This window comes from Amborella trichopoda, chromosome 9 (assembly GCF_054954075.1).
Source record: "Amborella trichopoda isolate Santa Cruz 75 chromosome 9, AtrichopodaSantaCruz75HAP2 v2.0, whole genome shotgun sequence".
Taxonomy (NCBI): Eukaryota; Viridiplantae; Streptophyta; class Magnoliopsida; order Amborellales; family Amborellaceae; genus Amborella; species Amborella trichopoda.
This window is the reverse complement of record NC_142344.1, coordinates 4661901-4678248: the sequence shown is the minus strand read 5'-3', so window position 1 is coordinate 4678248 and position 16348 is coordinate 4661901. Positions and strand designations below refer to the sequence as shown.

Below are 16348 nucleotides of genomic sequence, written 5' to 3'. Positions count from 1 at the left end.
ATCCTTCTCTATTTTGGATATTGATAAAAACTCTTAAATAGAGTGTAAAATTTTCTCCAATACTTTATTCTAAGGCGGATTATTTCCATCAAAGACTCGTTTATTTCTTTCTTTCTAAATCTCTTCAAGAATTATCCTCCTAACAATTTGCCAAATAACCGAACCAATTTAAGAGAGTGAAGGAAGTGAGAACCACCCAAAATTCCTTTGACAATAGGAGGTATAAACATATGAAGCTCATTGAGGTGGATTGTTACTTTGTTCCAGAGAAAACGGTGGAAATGGACTGGTTGGCTTAGCTCTGAAAAAACTAAGGTCTGAGCCAGAAAATGAGGCTCAAGCCAGGCCGGGCTGGACTTGGGCCATCAGCATAATAGAGTTGGCCCTGCTTTTTTTTTTTCTTTTGATTTTTTTATTATTTCTATCTAAGTCTGGCCCGGCCTCATTTCTTTTTGTCTTTTGATTTCTTTGATTTCTATCTAGCCTGGCCGGCCTTAACAGCGATACAGGTGCCAGCCCAAAGTTCATCTATTCATTCTAGTGGTAGCTGAGAGAGCAACATATCGGCAACCGGATTCTCGGGCGAAATTCACCGAAATTTAATTGTTTGCCGAATTTATCGCCTTTTGTCCGAAATTCAATGGGTTGCTAAATTTCTCGCCGTCTTTAGTTATTAACTCGTGAGAGCTCGCAGATTTTTTTCACAAGCGGGACGGAACGCAATCCACCTGCTTCGCCTTTTCCTCCATTTTCCCCTTTTCTCTCTCTAAACCAATCTTCCCGCCCTCTCTCTCTCTCTCTCTCTCTCTAAAACCGATCTTTTCTCGTCCCTAAATCTCTCACTCTTGCTGTGAATTGAAAATGGCGGTAATATCAGTGCCTGCAACCTCTGTACCCTTTAGTAGAACAGATTCTCCTTCCTGTTCATCTTCTGCACCTTTCTTTCCCTTTTTCACGAGGAATTCGTCTCTCATTGTAAGAAGAAGAACCGAATTAATGGGGCTTAAGGTTTCACATAACCATTCCTCTTCTCTCTTGCGCCAACCCTGCACAGTTGCTTGCCTTCCTTCTTATCCAAAGGCTGCTACCAAGAAGCTCTACGTCAGTGGTAACTCTCTCTCTCTAACCTTCAATTGCGTAGAAATGGTTTTCTTCTTGTTCAACTGTTCTAGTTTTATCTCTCAGGATTCTGTTCTCTCATTGAAATTTGGTTTGAAGAGTCTTTTATGCTTCTTTCTCAGAGGCTTAGGTTGTCTATGTTGTAGATTACTTTCTTCGATGATAACCGAAAACAAATTTTGGAGCTTTTTACTTCAATATTACGTGTAGCTCTGGTAATAGATTTATATGAATGGTGTTAAAACAGTTGCATATTTGAGGGGATTGGAACTAATCAACCAAAGCTATGCGAGGAGATGTTCTCGTTTTACCATGATAGTGGTTTTTATGTATTTTGACTGTGTAACGTTTGACGAAGCTCATACTAATTCCCTAAAAGAAATTTGTGTTGCAAATTTACAGTTTCTAGGCAATGATATCTGATTTGTATTTTGACTTCTGATCAACTTGGAAAGGAATTCCTCCAAGTGTATATAAAAGTAATTTTAATTTTAGAAAAGGTCCATCTATAAATTAGCCACCTCAGTTCCATGGCATCATACTAGCGTTCCCTCTGTTTTCCTTGAAACATAGTCTTGATGATATCAAGGTTTTCATCTTTTTGTGTTCGATCAACTATAATCCGATCACTGTCTTGTTCATGACATAGTCATCTAGAAAATAGGGCTTCAATGTGTAATTTTTTTCACTCTTTCTTCCTCCTTAAAAATGAAGCATTAGTTTATGTCCTTATGATGATTTGTATGCATTCATTGCCTGAATGCAGAGGACTTTTGGGAGTTTTGACTTATTTGTGGGTTGTCAAGGTTTACATGATTAAAGCTTTTGTGTAGGTCTTCATTCTTCATGAGGCCGTCAGCTATATCTTACGACAAAAACGTTCTTTTTTTTCTTTTTTTTTCTTTTAATGAAGAGAGAGTAGGCTGATTTAGATGGTCATCGATGGCCCATTCATGTCTAATCTTGTGACATATAGGAAGAAGGCCAAGGATGTTACTTTTGGTAGAGAATAAGGAAAGTTGATACCATTTGGGATCGCTTGAGTGGCTACTTGGTGAGTTTATGATTATTTGGGATGGGGAGTTAGTGATAAATGACAAGGTGAGTTTCACGGAGTTCATGACTATTTGGGATGCTTCATGACTATTTGAGAAAGTTTGTGACTATTTGGGGTGGTGAGTTTCAGTGATCAATAACAAGGTAGACGTTGGCTTGTTTATCATCTAAGTCTTTCTGCATTATGGCCAACAGGGTGCATTATGGTTTATTCGGTAGCTCTAACGTTAAGGTAGGGAGACCCTCTCTCCCTTTTCTTGTTCCCATAATACCATCTGATTTTGGTCGTCCTCTATAACTGTAAATAGCAATTCTCTATGCTACCCTCATATTCATGATTCCTTGATTTCTCATTTGAAAAATTTAAGAGTAACACTTCAATGTTTTGGGGTTATTTTGAGCAAGAAAATGCATTCATTGAGAAGCTGGTCATAATATTTTCAACTTCATTCATTCAATAAAAGGAAGAAACTGGTCATTAGAGTGGAGTATAAGGAAGTCATGGGAAGAAATATCTGACAAGCTAAGGTGAAGGTAGGTTCCTTTGTTCAACATTTCACTGTATGTCCACTTCTATGGAGGTAAGCTTCGGAAAAGCCTGTCAGGCTCAGTAATAGACCTTGAGCAGAAATGGTTCTACTGGAAAATGACTGCATATCTTTGTTGTAAGATTACCCTGAGAAAGTCCACATTGTCAAGTATCTTACTATTGCGCCATTGCAAGTTAGTTGAAACAACTAACAAGGGAGTTCTAGTATAGGGATGAAAAGCAATGGGGTTGGGAAAGGAGGTTCAAAGTAATGAAGGAGGAGCACGGGGTTCAAGAGTCAAATAGGATTTAGTGGGGAATTATCAATGTAAGTAGGGAACCCGCTTCTCTCATTTCCTGATTTATACTGCACCTATGGTTCGAACATCATATCTATTGGAAGGAAATATTTCTTTTTCTTTTTCTTTTTCTTTTTTTTTCTTTTGCCCTTTTCTCTTTTCCTTGTTTCCTTTTCTTTCTTTTTGGGGTGGGGGTTGATGGAAAGGTTGGAATGGTACCAAATTTTGAAATATTTGGCTTGTGAGAAATCGATATTCTAATTTTTGGATAATGATCTCATGTGAAATTATGAACTCATGTGGCTCATTGAGAATATTGAGTCCAGATGTTGAGATTGACGCAATTGATTAAAAAAATTGTTGAGATCAATGTGAGGAGTACTTGTCACAAAGGAAAGATGTCTTCCTATACTTTGTCGCAATTTTGGCTCAATTTTTTATTAAATAGCATGCATTGATCTGCTTACAGGTCTTTCATTCCGTACAACTGAAGAAAGTCTGAGAAATGCATTTAAGAACTTTGGCCAACTTGTTGAAGGTGTAGTTCTTGAACTCCTGCTTTTATACTATTATTTCTCTTCTTCAAGTCATGCAAAGATGCAGTATTTTTTCGTACAAAACTAATGACCGTTAATTTGGTTACTTATATATCTTTATATGGCCATTTCAGTGAGTTACTATTGGTACGAAAATAGTGAGTGAGTTTCCATTCAACTTTCGTGTTTTATTTTTGTGCCATTTAGTATGGCTATGCCAATTCTGCTAGAATTATCTCCCAAAAGTCAAAACCAAACTTAAACATTCAAGCATGTGAGTATCATGGTACTGTTATCATCCTTACTTTTTTTTTTTTTTCTGGTGCAGAGCATTTCCAGGTTAGTGTATAGATGAGTGAAGGGAAAACAACTGAACCACAATATTTTAAGATCAAATGACTGAAACTAATTGATGATAAAGAAAATTTATTTTAGTAAAGGAAAACCAAGAAGCCAGATTTGAAATTGACACAGAATTTCCCTCAAATTCATGAAGAGACCTTGTCGTTCAGTGTGAAAATGTAAGAAAACTTACATCTTGTTGGAGTGAGCTCTCTCAGAAGAATAAAATGAGCACATCAGAGTAATTAAAACATAGACCACAAACACACACTTACCCAGTTTGGATAGTGATACATGTTTTGATCAAGTGGTAATTGACCCTTAAAACATACAATTTTTCAAGTTGGATGAAAACTGGTATTTCCAGTTTTCATCTCACTCAGAAAATGCTCTGACTGCTACTTGGGTTTTTAATTGGCATCCAAAGGACCACCTGAACCACAAAGGGTTCCTCACCTAAAAGGCTTCCTGATCAGCACAAAGGATGTTTCTGGGTGGCAAGCAAATGAGGCCTAGATTTCCTCATTCATTATCCAAATGAAATTGTGTTGCTCTTTTGCACTTCTCCTTTCCTTAGATCTATATATACTTTTCTTTCTTCTAAAATTGTTGTTACCTAATAAATAATCCTCTCTCTCTCTCTCTCTCTCTCTCTCACAGACGCACACACACACACATGGTGCCTAAATGTTTCCATCAGCTGGGTTAAGTGTCGTTATTCCTCTACCCTTTTTTTCCTGATATTTTGCATAGCTATTGCAGTTAAACTTGTAATGGACAAAAGAGCTAATAGACCCAGAGGCTTTGCTTTTCTGGAGTATGCAACTGAGGAAGAATCAAGACAAGCCATAGAGGGAATGCATGGGAAGGTATGCCCACATTTCAAAATTTATTCATCCCATATATCTCAGTTGAATAACATTGCAGTTCTTTCTTATATTTATTCCTCCCATATATCTCAGTTGAAAACATTGCAGTTCTTTCTTATATTTATTCATCCCATATATCTCAGTTAAATAACATTGCAGTTCTTTCTTATAATTTAAATTTTTAATAGATAAACCTTAAGTGCTTATGTCGAAATACGATTGGACGTAACAGACTCTTCTCTATATAAATTTGGAATAAGCATCTCGGGTTTTCAGAAAAGATGAATATACCACTTGAACAGCTTGATCTCCTTAGGTTTCAAAAATTCACTAATCACCCTTTGCTTTCAAAATTTGACTATTTTCCCTTCTTTTTTTTTAATTGAGTAATGGCTTTTGATAAAATTTTGAAACTTCTTGAAAACTCTTCAATTAAAACCTTGATTTGAAGTTTGTAATCATTTTATTCACCCAAAAAAAAAAATTGTAATCATTTTATCTGGTTGTGTGCATGATTTGCATGCTTACAATCAATCTGGAGCTTATTATCTGCTTTTCATTTTTAATGATTATTAATGGCCTTTTTTTGGTTCTATTTTCATCTTACATTTTATTATTTTCAAAGAGCATTCCTTGCATGTATTTTTTCGTGAGTATGCATGTGAGATGAATTTATATGTGTTGAATCTACCATTTGGGTGTTGGTTTCAGTTTTTGGATGGAAGAGTCATATTTGTGGAAGTTGCAAAATCAAAGTCCGAGCTCCAGAAGAGCTTCAACCGCTTTCCACCGCAATATTGAGGATGTCGATACATATGCATCTGTAATGTGACTTGCGTCGCTCCATTATTGGTGAAAATTTTCTTCACTTCAAATTATTTATCTCCAGTTGAAACAGTGAAGCATTTAAAGTTTTAGACAGTTAATGTTTTAGTAGGACTTTTGCTTCATATAGATTATGAACAGTAATTTCTACATTGCAGGATGGCTTTATTTTATACTTGTATCAGAGAGAGAGAGAGAATGTGTTTTATAGTTGTTGGTGCAGTTGAGAAGCTCTCTAGAGCTATGAGAGCATTGTGATCCTTTGTTTTAAATTTGATGTATGTCATGTTAAGAAGGGGCAAATTACCATGATCCACACGATCACCGGACATATGCGCTCATAAGGATTATTGATACCCAAGCAATGCGTTAGAAGGTCATATTCTCTTTTCATCACCGTCCAACCTAGTGATTGGATGGTGATTACTTTTGCAATGGCATATTTTATGTTCTCATGCGTACCATTGTTTGTAAAAAGCGGAAGCACCCACACAAACACCAGTAAGACGGTTGCACAAGAGGATAAAAGACGATGGCTAACTATGGAGCAGAATTTCAAATCCAGGATGGGTTGGCCGGATTGGTCACCAGCTGAACCAGAACCGAACTGGATGGGATACATGAAGAATAGAATGATTCTCCAATATGGGAATTGGTCCAAGAGAGTTGAATACAATTTTAAATTTTGGAATAAAAAAAATCAAGAGAAATTATCATAAATATACTTTAATTTTTTACAAATTAGTAAAAAAAAAAAAAAAAACCCCGAAACATTCTTAAACTTTGTTCACACTTTTTTTCCTTATTTTTGGCATTTAAAATACTTTTGAGTTATCGCGGCATTTAAAATGCCGTATAAAATGGGGTAGTCCTTATAGTAATTAAAGTACTGTAATGCTAGGGCTTCATAATAATACGATTACCATGAAGGTTATTTTGATAAAAAAAATATATATCAAAATTGGAAAAAAAATGGCGTGGAAGAGATTTATAAAAATTGAGGTTTTTTTTCAATTAGGTGAAAATAAGGATATAGTTCTGATAAATTTTCAAAAATCAAAAAATAAGATTTCTAGACAATAGAATAGGTGGGAACAGTAGGATGCTTGCTGGGAAATGAAAACCTATTCTCTAAAATAATTTGCTTAACTCGTGGACAAACCCAATTTCATAAAAGAATCCGGTCAGGCAGCTATCGATTCCAATCCAAATCGACAAATTTCAATCGGAATCCATGGTTTGTGATCCCTAGTATAGAGATCCAAGTATTCGTATTTTATCTAAAAGTTTAAGGAACAAATTATTAGTAGTGTTGCATGGTGCAAATAATTCCGGTTCACTTTACAATGGAGAAAAAGAATTTTCCATTGGATTGGATGCTTCCCATCCAACCTCACCGTGATCGGTGAGCTCCACGGATGTATCACGAGCGCAGGATTGGGTGTTGATTGCTGGGGTCATTCTTCAATTTTCAAAATGAAAAGTACAGAGTGTGATGGTTTTTCTGAAAGTATTCATGAAGTATTCTTTAAGATTTTGAAATTCTGAAAGTATTCTTTTATAAAGTATTTTTTTATATTTTGAAAAAGCTTCGCATTTATTTTACACTTTCCAATAAAAATTTAGAAACTAATTTTTCAACAAAAATTCTCATTTCTTTGTTAAAAAATGAAAGATTAAATTCCTATGAGGGGTAAGAACTTAATCTTTTCAAAACTTATTTGTTGATCACTATTCACTATGCATAATATAAATACATAATATTAATATGATATAATATAATATAATATTATTATACTATAATATTAAATAATATAATATTATAATTTATAATATTCTATTATATATTCATATTTATTTTATTAATATAATTTATATTGTATAGTATATATTGGTTATATATTATATGTAATATATAATATTACTATATATTTATATTATATATAATATTACATTATATATAATATATATTAATTATATAATATATAAATATTATATATTAATATTTAGTATAATATAAATGTATCTTATATAATATTTACATTATATATAAACATAAGAATTATATATTACAATTCTATATTATATTAAATAAATATTATATACAATATAATATATAATAATATAAATATTATATACATAATATACAAATATCTTATACTATAGTATATATTATATATAATATATACATATCTTTTATTATATTATAATAAATATTATATTATATGTTATATATAATAAATATACATCAATAAAATATATAAAATAATAAATATTATATTATATGTTATATATAATAAATACATATTAATATAACATATAAAATATATTATATTATATTATATGTTATATATAATAAATATACATTAATAAAATATATTATATTATATATTATATTATGTTATATATTTATATTTATATAGTTAATATGTATATGTTGCCAAACGCAATACTCAAAACGTTTGAGTAGTTTATCGAACACAGTACCCAGAATTTATTTAAACCTTCCAAAACAAAACATTCAACTTTTCAGAAGATATCTTTCAAAAAAACAAACCCGCCATAAGAGATTGGTACAAAGATATCATAAACACTTTTGTCCATCAAATTTCAAATCAGGTGGTTGTAAGAATGCCACTAACCAAACTCAAAATGCAAAAAAAAATCTCAAACAATGTGACATACACAAGCTATCAAATTGACATCTAAATAGCCAAGAGTAATTGTGAACTCCATACAACAAGAATGAATGATTTTATAATGGGTGCGGTTTGCATAAAGCCGAGGCTCTAAACAATCAAGTTAGAGCTCACCTTCAAATAGTAACGAGAAATGTAGTTTCAATACTGAAAATCTTTATGAAAGCCTTAAAAACTATTTTTATCTTTAATTATAAGATTTAAAGCTTCAAAAATAGTCTAGATCGAGCAAATCCATAAAAACTTAAAAATCTTGAAAATTGATTGTCCAAATATACGTTACAAGATGCACTATTTCGAAAACTTGAAATCCATTCTTTTTCTCATGTCCATGTATCTTATTGTCGAGATGATCAATTTGAGTATATTTGAGCATCAAAACAACCTCTTCTAGTGAAACTTTTGATGTAAGCTCTAATTTATTATTTAGAGCCTCAGCCCTATAAAAACTTTTCTCTTTTATAGTAGGAAAAGGTTTATACAGAGCCGAGGCTCTAAACAATCAAATTAGAACCTACATCAAAAATTTTACTATAAGAGGTTGTTTTAATCCATAAATATCCCTAAATTGATCATCTCGACATCAAGATGCATGGATATGAAAAAAAAATGGATTTCAAGTTTTAGAAACAGTGCATTTTATAACATATTTTTTGACCATCAATTGTCAAGATTTTCAAATTTTCATAGATATGTCGATCAACACAATTTTTTAAGCCTTAAAACTTTATAAATAAAGATGAAAATATATTTTGAAGATATCACAAAGACTTCCAGTATTGAAACCTTTCTCAATACCATTTGAAGTTAGGCAACCATATTTCTCAATACTATTCGAAGTTAGGCTCTAATTTGATTGTTTAAAGCCTAGGCTCTGCACCCTTTATGGTATACCAGCCCTTTTAAAAAATTTAGAACTTTCTAATTTTTCTTATTTATAGCGCATGTTTCTATTTTTTATTTTTTACCCAAAATACCCTCGTTGTTGGACATAATAAACCGGTAAAGACTTTTCAGATTTCCAAACTTACTAGGTCCACTGAAGCTCCTTTTGTTATGCATATTAGGCACCATTTGAGTATTTTGGACTTCAACAATCTCAAAAGATGAATTAGACCAAATATGAAATGGCCTGATAGTACTGCAAGATATCATTATATATGGGCTTTGAAATTCATTTTATTCATAGCTGTAATTCAAAACTAAGATGATAAATTGGAGAGTTCTCTTGCAATAAAGCACACCTTTCAAGAATCAAGGCGCAAAAGCCAAGCATTATGTAAACCTTCGCTTACCTCGAAACCCACTGCTATTCAACAAACGAGATACCCTTTTACATCAAATTACATGGTGCTATTAGGTACATTATTCAGCAAGCCATATACCCCTTCCGACACCCTCAACCAGTAATGGTATCTTGAAAATCCATATTAAGTTCTAGTCATTTAAAATTAAAAAAATACAAATCAAGAAAAATGTATAAATACTCGAGAACTTTGAAATTAACAGTCCAGATGCACTCTCTTTAGGACAAAACATTATTTTTTTTAATCTCTATATCCATGTCGAGATGATCAATTGGAAAGTTTTGTGAGTTGAAAATACTCCTATTCCTGGATTTTGAGGTCTTCCTTCTCTACGAGGTTGCAACCTCAAGGGATTTTTCTTCTTTCGATTCTCACCAAAAAAAGAATGCAGTTATATTAATCAAATATTATCACACTAAAACACCCATGCATCTCTAAATATAATCAACTAACTATTCCGAAAATCATGAAATGTCCCTTAAAACATACAAAAATTAAATAATAATAATAATCAAATATTACAACACCTTTTTGAAACATCCATTGACTTCGAAAAAATAACCAATTATTCCCACAAATCACAAAATATCCGTCGAAAAAATATATGAATTAAGCCATAACAATAACAAGTGAGCATTTTTTCATAAAAGAATATCCTACTAAACAAATTCCAACAGAGAAACAGAGAGAGAAGGGAAAGTATAAAATGAGACCTACATTTGCGACAAAAATGTCAAAAATCACTCCAAGCTGTTAGATTGGTAAAAGAGAAAAAGATCTATTATCCCAAGCTGCTAGACGAGAAAACGATGAGATCTGTCACTGATTGTTGCCTTCAAAAGTACAAGGAATCTCATGCATAAACATCAGTCGGATTTCACACCCAAAATCTTAGGACAGCTTTACGATTTCGTATCCAAGTTATTCCCATTGCATGCAGTTCTCGCATAGAACAATGCAATAAAAAATTGTGTGCATGCGTGTGCAAGTGTGTATGTCAGAGCAGTGAGTTTGTGTGTGTGAGAGAGAGAGCTTCCAAGGAATAATTCAGTGCACAACAGCTGAGATAAAGGCTGTTCAGCCTTCTATATTTGGACAACGAAAGCATGAAACATGCCTTCGCAAAAACAATTTATAAGAGAAGTTCCATGGTTACAAAAAGCTTACAGAGGAAAAGAGATCCAAGGTTTTACAAAGGCATACAGACGGGAAAAATCTGAACAGAAAGAATTACAAAATAAAGAAGAGGGAAGAAAAAGGACTATTTTATACCTTTGGATCAGAGGAAAGCACCCTCTGAGATATAAGCTGAGAAGAGAGGCTCAAAAACTGAACTTAAAATTATCATCAGAAAACTCCATCCCTAAATCTTCTCTCTCCATTCTCTCTTTTCCTTTTCCTTCTGTTTCTCTTCCACCCCAACATCACAAGCAAAGCCTAATTCTCTTCCCTTCTCTCATATCATCCTCACTCCATGACTGCCTCCTATAAGGCACAAACCCCTTTCCACAACTCCTAAAACTCACTTGACTAGTGTTCAAACACTCGTTACTACCACCCTTTAAGCAAATTCCAGAACCCGATTCCACTCTCTCTTTAGAATGAAGCTCCCCATAAAAAAACAACCCATGTTTTTCAGAAGAGTTCACAACATCACCATTCTTATCTCCACCACACATCTCATTAGCCGAGCCCGTATTCGAACCAGTCCATGACCCTTCCTTTTGAGCCCTTTGTTTATCATCCAAACCTTCTATACAGGTATCAGAAGCTGTACAATTTACAGTTTTAGCCTGAACCTTGAATTCAGAGGCCATATTTATAAAAGGCAAAGGAGAAGCTTTATACAGTGCCCAATAGGGCATTGCATTAGAATAGATCACATTGGGCATTTCAGTATTAAGGCCACCCTTCCAAGAGGCATTAAACGAAGGGTCTGAGACATCACTTGGTGAAGCTCCCTCTGATGGAGTATGGATTTGGTTCTCAGAAGGAATTTCGGCTGCCGTGAAGGGAATTTTCTGGGAAGAATCGTTCTCTTCGGTTTTGTGAGATGGTCTATGAGAACCAGTAACAAAAACAGTCCTACCAAATAGCTTGAGGCTCAGTGTTGATGTTTCAGCTGGTGATTCATTCTTGTTGCATTCGGAATTGAGCACTCCTTGGTCAGGGTTATTCCTTGCATTAGAGAGGCTCGATTCAGATTTCTACAGAATCAAAATGGGAAAGATACAGATCAGTAAGGGGAAACAAGGTCAAATTGGACAACAGAATAGAGAAAGGCTTCACAAGATCAGTATCGTAAAATATGTAGAAGCAAAAAGAACACAAAAATAATTGAAGGAAAAACATGACGAGGCTGAGATTAACCAGAGAAGGTTTCTCCTCCTCTCAGTGTATCGTGCAATAGAAAACACAAGGAACCAGTAAGAAAGGAGAACCTACTTACGAAGACAAAATGAATATACGGAGGTAATTCTATCACACAATAAATGTACAAATGAAATAATCTAACTTTATATTATAATATAGCAATTTAAATAACAATATTTGAGAGAGAAGAAACCAATGCAGTTCCTGAAGCTTTTCTCTTGTTTAAAGTGAATAATCAAGTTCACAATCTACTAAAACAATTCCAGTTTACAATGTATTAACCAATTTCAGAAGAAAACCGCCAAAAGAAGAAATCATTAAATTATTAAAATAGTAAAGAGTTTCTGATAAGAGAATGTAAGAAGTCATCCAGAGTTAGAAGCATAGAATATACCATGGCAGGCTTCTCTTGATGACTCAACCCAGAAGCCAGTAAACGCGGTGCATCAGATGCGCTGTCATGCTCCAATCCACTAGGTTCCGAATCAATAGGGCCACCATTTTCATACTCCAACTCTCTGAAAGCCACAGGATTTGAATCAGAAGCAGAGGAAGCAGGAGATGGAGACCTTTCCTCCAGGTTGGAATCCAACGATGCCATTTCCAAACGCGCAGCTGATAAAACTGACGTAGGAGATCCCTCTCCTTGCTCACACAGGGAAGATATCAAAAGGCTTGAACCAGTCCCTGATGAATTTGGTGACGGAGACCTGTTACCTTGCTCAGATAGTGAAGGTATCATTAGGCTCGAACCAACCCCAGATAAATTTGGCAAAATGGATCCATCTTTATCTGGTATTATGACATCCAACTTAGAACGGTTAGCTGATTTTCTCGGATATGGATGGAGAGGCTTCCTCTTAGGCCTTGGCGGAGGAATCTCAATAGCCTTTGAACAACCACCGTTGTTCGAATCTCGAGCTACCTAAAGTTGGAGAAACCCAAAAGGAAATTAGAAAAAGGAAGCCTATAGCCATATAGTTACTCATTCTGGTGTAAATGATCCCACCCTGTTTCATCTTGTAAAGAATGAAACTTACTCGCAGTGGAGTATCAAGGAAGCCCACCCATGTATAAGATATGGAAACATGAAGCATTCGGAATTATGAGTAAAGTGGGAAGTATTAAGCAGTGGAACCTTAGAGAAGAACTTTTGAGCATGGCTTCGGATTTGAACAGCAGTCTTGGTCCCAACATGCTCTGCATACACAGAAATATTATTTAAGAGAGAGAAACAAGCCTGGGTAGACAATAATAACAAACCTAAATTCAGATACCCATTCAACAACAAGGGATAATAATAACTAAGAATACCTTCGATGCGACGCCAGGCTCGCCCATACAATTTTAGGGCTTCCAAGAACTTCTTGTGTTCTTCCTCTGTCCATCGCTCTCTCTGTTTTGTGATTGTGTAAGGCTTCCTGACCTATTAATAACAGAAAAGGTTTTGAAGTTCAGTCGATTTGGTCTACTATCATGAAAATTTCATATGTTCATTGTCTTTTGCTGCTTTAATAACCGAGAAGATGACCAATAGGAATCAAAATTAACTTAACAACCGAACCAACCTTGGCTGCCTGCTCATCCCCTGAAAGATGCATCTCCCCAATCGGAACCTTCACTGTGCATGCCCAACTGATTTCAGAATATACATGGTAGCTAGGAATGCTACTTGAGGCTGAAGTTGCACTTGCGCCTATGCTTTTAGCCTGGCCACAAATTCGACACTGGTCAGTCAATAGTTTCAGGTTAAAAGAAGCACCTAAAGCTCTACACCGCACGTGAGAGAGAGAGAGAGAGAATAAGCAGTGTTGATTCAAACAAGCACAATAAAGAGCAATCACACACAAAATGCATTATGGTTTTGATGTTTCCCATCAGATATACATATTACACAAGAAAGATGTATAGACAGGAACTGTCTTGTAAAGGTTTCGTACCTGGACTGACATATCCACCGAAGTCTTTAGGTCAGATTTTGCATAAATTCTGTGAAAACTTTCAGAACTCTATTGATCGGAGAAAAACGTGTTACTTCTTTGCTCCTCCCTAATTTTTCAGAAGTATAAACTTACTTCAAGACACCCTCTATCTATCCTTTTTGATGCCGAATACACCAAAACTATGTCCTAACAGTAAAATTCTTTCCCTTTTAATAGTTGCTGCTCACTAAACCTCCATAACCACAAAATCGGTAAATCTGAAATCTAAAACTATTAGAAGTTCAGCCTTGACTGAATTGCTGTTATCTGGTTTTCCTTCAAGATAAGAATATGAAGATTATAACTTCCCTCTGTTCACTTATATAACTCCAAGTTCTTTCTTTTCGCAATCCTTGTCTCTTTATCTCATCTCCTCACTGCTCCCTGAGAATTTTTCCCCCATAATCACAAGTTCACACCCACACTGAAAATGATATTTCGACCTCCAACATGTACAATTACAGGACAGATCTTCACTATCTTGCAAACCAAAACCAAGTAAAGGAACTAAAAAATCATTAACGAAAACATTCAACTCCTTCCTGTATCTCCAAAACACAACTTCACCAAATGAAAACAAAATCCAAAACTAGCAACTTCGCATCCACACAGTAAAACCCCACCTATTCGAGTTCCATTTTTTTTTCTAGTTTTAACTAACTTTTTCCGGCGAAAAACCTCGATCTACAAGGGTTCTTTCTACCAAGAATTATATCCTTATTTTCTTCAAAAGCATGAACCCAGTCCAAAAATTTACAGTACAAGAACCCAATCTGAACAAAATCTACCACAGAATAACTATATCCAAGGATCGTGAAGACAAAGTTTCAGATTTTCAAGGAACAGTTAAAAGAGAGAATTCAAAGATAATACAAGAAACCAATGCTCAGGAATTACAAAACAAGGGCGAAATACCTCATTGCTGAGCCCTACAGATAGCGAAAAATCGCCAGAAAAAAACCCAGTCTTAAATTTTCCGGAAAAAGAAATTTCGCCTGAAAAGTGTGAGATTCCGGCGAGGAGAGAAATTGCAGCGAAGTTGGAAGGCAAGTTTGGGTGAAGAAGCGAAGAAGGAATAAGGGGAGAGGCTGCATCAGGCTGCTTTTGAGACAGAAAAACTGACCAAAATGGCCTTCTCATCTTTTGAAATGACGGGGCCACCCCTAAACTACATTTATTAAATTCTAAAGTAAGCCGCCGTTTTCTCTGTGGCGGTTTTGCCCTGAGAAATTGGGGCTGATGTTGATTTGGGTGGTTCCGCTTGGATCGAGCTGGAGGGCAAAGTCGTCATAATCCAAACAAGCAGATTCTTAGGCGTTGGGGAAAATGACCGAAAATGCCCCAATATTATTCCTAATGACGATTACATCTGAATCTATTCTGAAAAATACCTCTTTCTTTGTATCTTTTTTATCTTATACGATGGTCCATGGTGCACATATCACAAGACCATGTACCGTCCTCCCATGAGAATGGACAGTTAGTCTCTTTTATTCACAATCAGGACAAACGATGGATGCTTCACATGGTGTATCATACATACATGACAATATAGATTCCGATTCATCGAGAAATTCCCATGGCAAACAATCTTATATCTAACCAAAAAGTAATCATAAAATGAGAAAACTAGGTGACTCGGATGATTATGGATTTGTTTGCAATGAATTGCAGCATTTTGACTGCGTCAGATCTATTGATTATTGAGTCGAACAAGCGACTATTAAATCACTTATCTATACTAAACTATATACCACAATGCACGAACCGGTGTGTCATAGTGACATCTATCCTCTATTTCTAATTAGATGCTCATGATGTATATGCACCATCAAATCAAATCTCCACCTTGCATGCACTATATGCCCATACTGTTGTACACTAGCAATGAGTCAGGTGGCCTAGCACTAGCAAAACATAATTTGGCTAGAGATTCAAACATGGGCCTGTGTCCATGGGGCTCGGCTGAGGGTATATGTTTTCTTTTTCGAAATCCGGGCCATGGAAAAAGGGTCTTGGCCCGGGATGGCGACCCGGCCCTGATGGATAGGCAGTGCATACACTATGGTGTATACTTACTCCACACTAGGGAGAACAGAGCAGCTCAGGCGTGCATATATATATATATCTACTAGAAAGGCATTGGACACAATTTGACATTTCGTATAGTGCAGGGCATTTCGAGAACCCCACATGGCAAGCTAATTGGGGATGGGTTTTGTCATTGGCAACAAAGTTGAAGGGTAGTTTTGTCATTTCGAATCAGGAGAAATGACTAAAATTGGGGAGTGACACGACGCGAGGCTTCGAGAAAAATGTCGAAATATTCGGAGGAGTCTTGTGGCCGACGATGCTCCAAGGCCAAGACGCGTGGCGTGTCCGTGTCGCCCATTTGGGGTCTTTCTTATTTGT

The 16348-nt window shown here is 35.3% G+C and overlaps 2 protein-coding genes across 4 annotated transcripts; one reads left to right on the top strand and one right to left on the bottom strand.

Annotated features, from left to right (window-relative positions):
* Nucleotides 1-703: 703 nt before the first annotated feature.
* On the top strand, nt 704-5847 carry LOC18445410 (organelle RRM domain-containing protein 6, chloroplastic). 2 transcript variants are annotated; one of them, XM_006855548.4, is made up of 4 exons: nt 704-1108; nt 3473-3541; nt 4644-4750; nt 5462-5847. In XM_006855548.4, the coding sequence occupies exons 1-4, from the start codon at nt 862-864 to the stop codon at nt 5549-5551; spliced, it is 513 nt and encodes a 170-aa protein (XP_006855610.1). In that variant the 5' UTR covers nt 704-861; the 3' UTR covers nt 5552-5847. The 2 variants fall into 2 exon arrangements, with proteins under 2 accessions (XP_006855610.1, XP_088703399.1); XM_088847273.1 differs by lacking the exon at nt 3473-3541.
* Nucleotides 5848-10643: 4796 nt separating this feature from the next.
* On the bottom strand, nt 10644-15013 carry LOC18445408 (uncharacterized). Of its 2 annotated transcripts, none has more exons than XM_006855546.4 (6): nt 13895-15013; nt 13523-13663; nt 13269-13380; nt 13093-13154; nt 12349-12879; nt 10644-11788 (listed from the first exon to the last, which is right to left on the bottom strand). In XM_006855546.4, the coding sequence occupies exons 1-6, from the start codon at nt 13904-13906 to the stop codon at nt 11006-11008; spliced, it is 1641 nt and encodes a 546-aa protein (XP_006855608.1). In that variant the 5' UTR covers nt 13907-15013; the 3' UTR covers nt 10644-11005. The 2 variants fall into 2 exon arrangements, with proteins under 2 accessions (XP_006855608.1, XP_020530079.1); XM_020674420.2 differs by having other exon boundaries at nt 14852-15013.
* Between the last annotated feature and the right edge of the window lie 1335 nt (nt 15014-16348).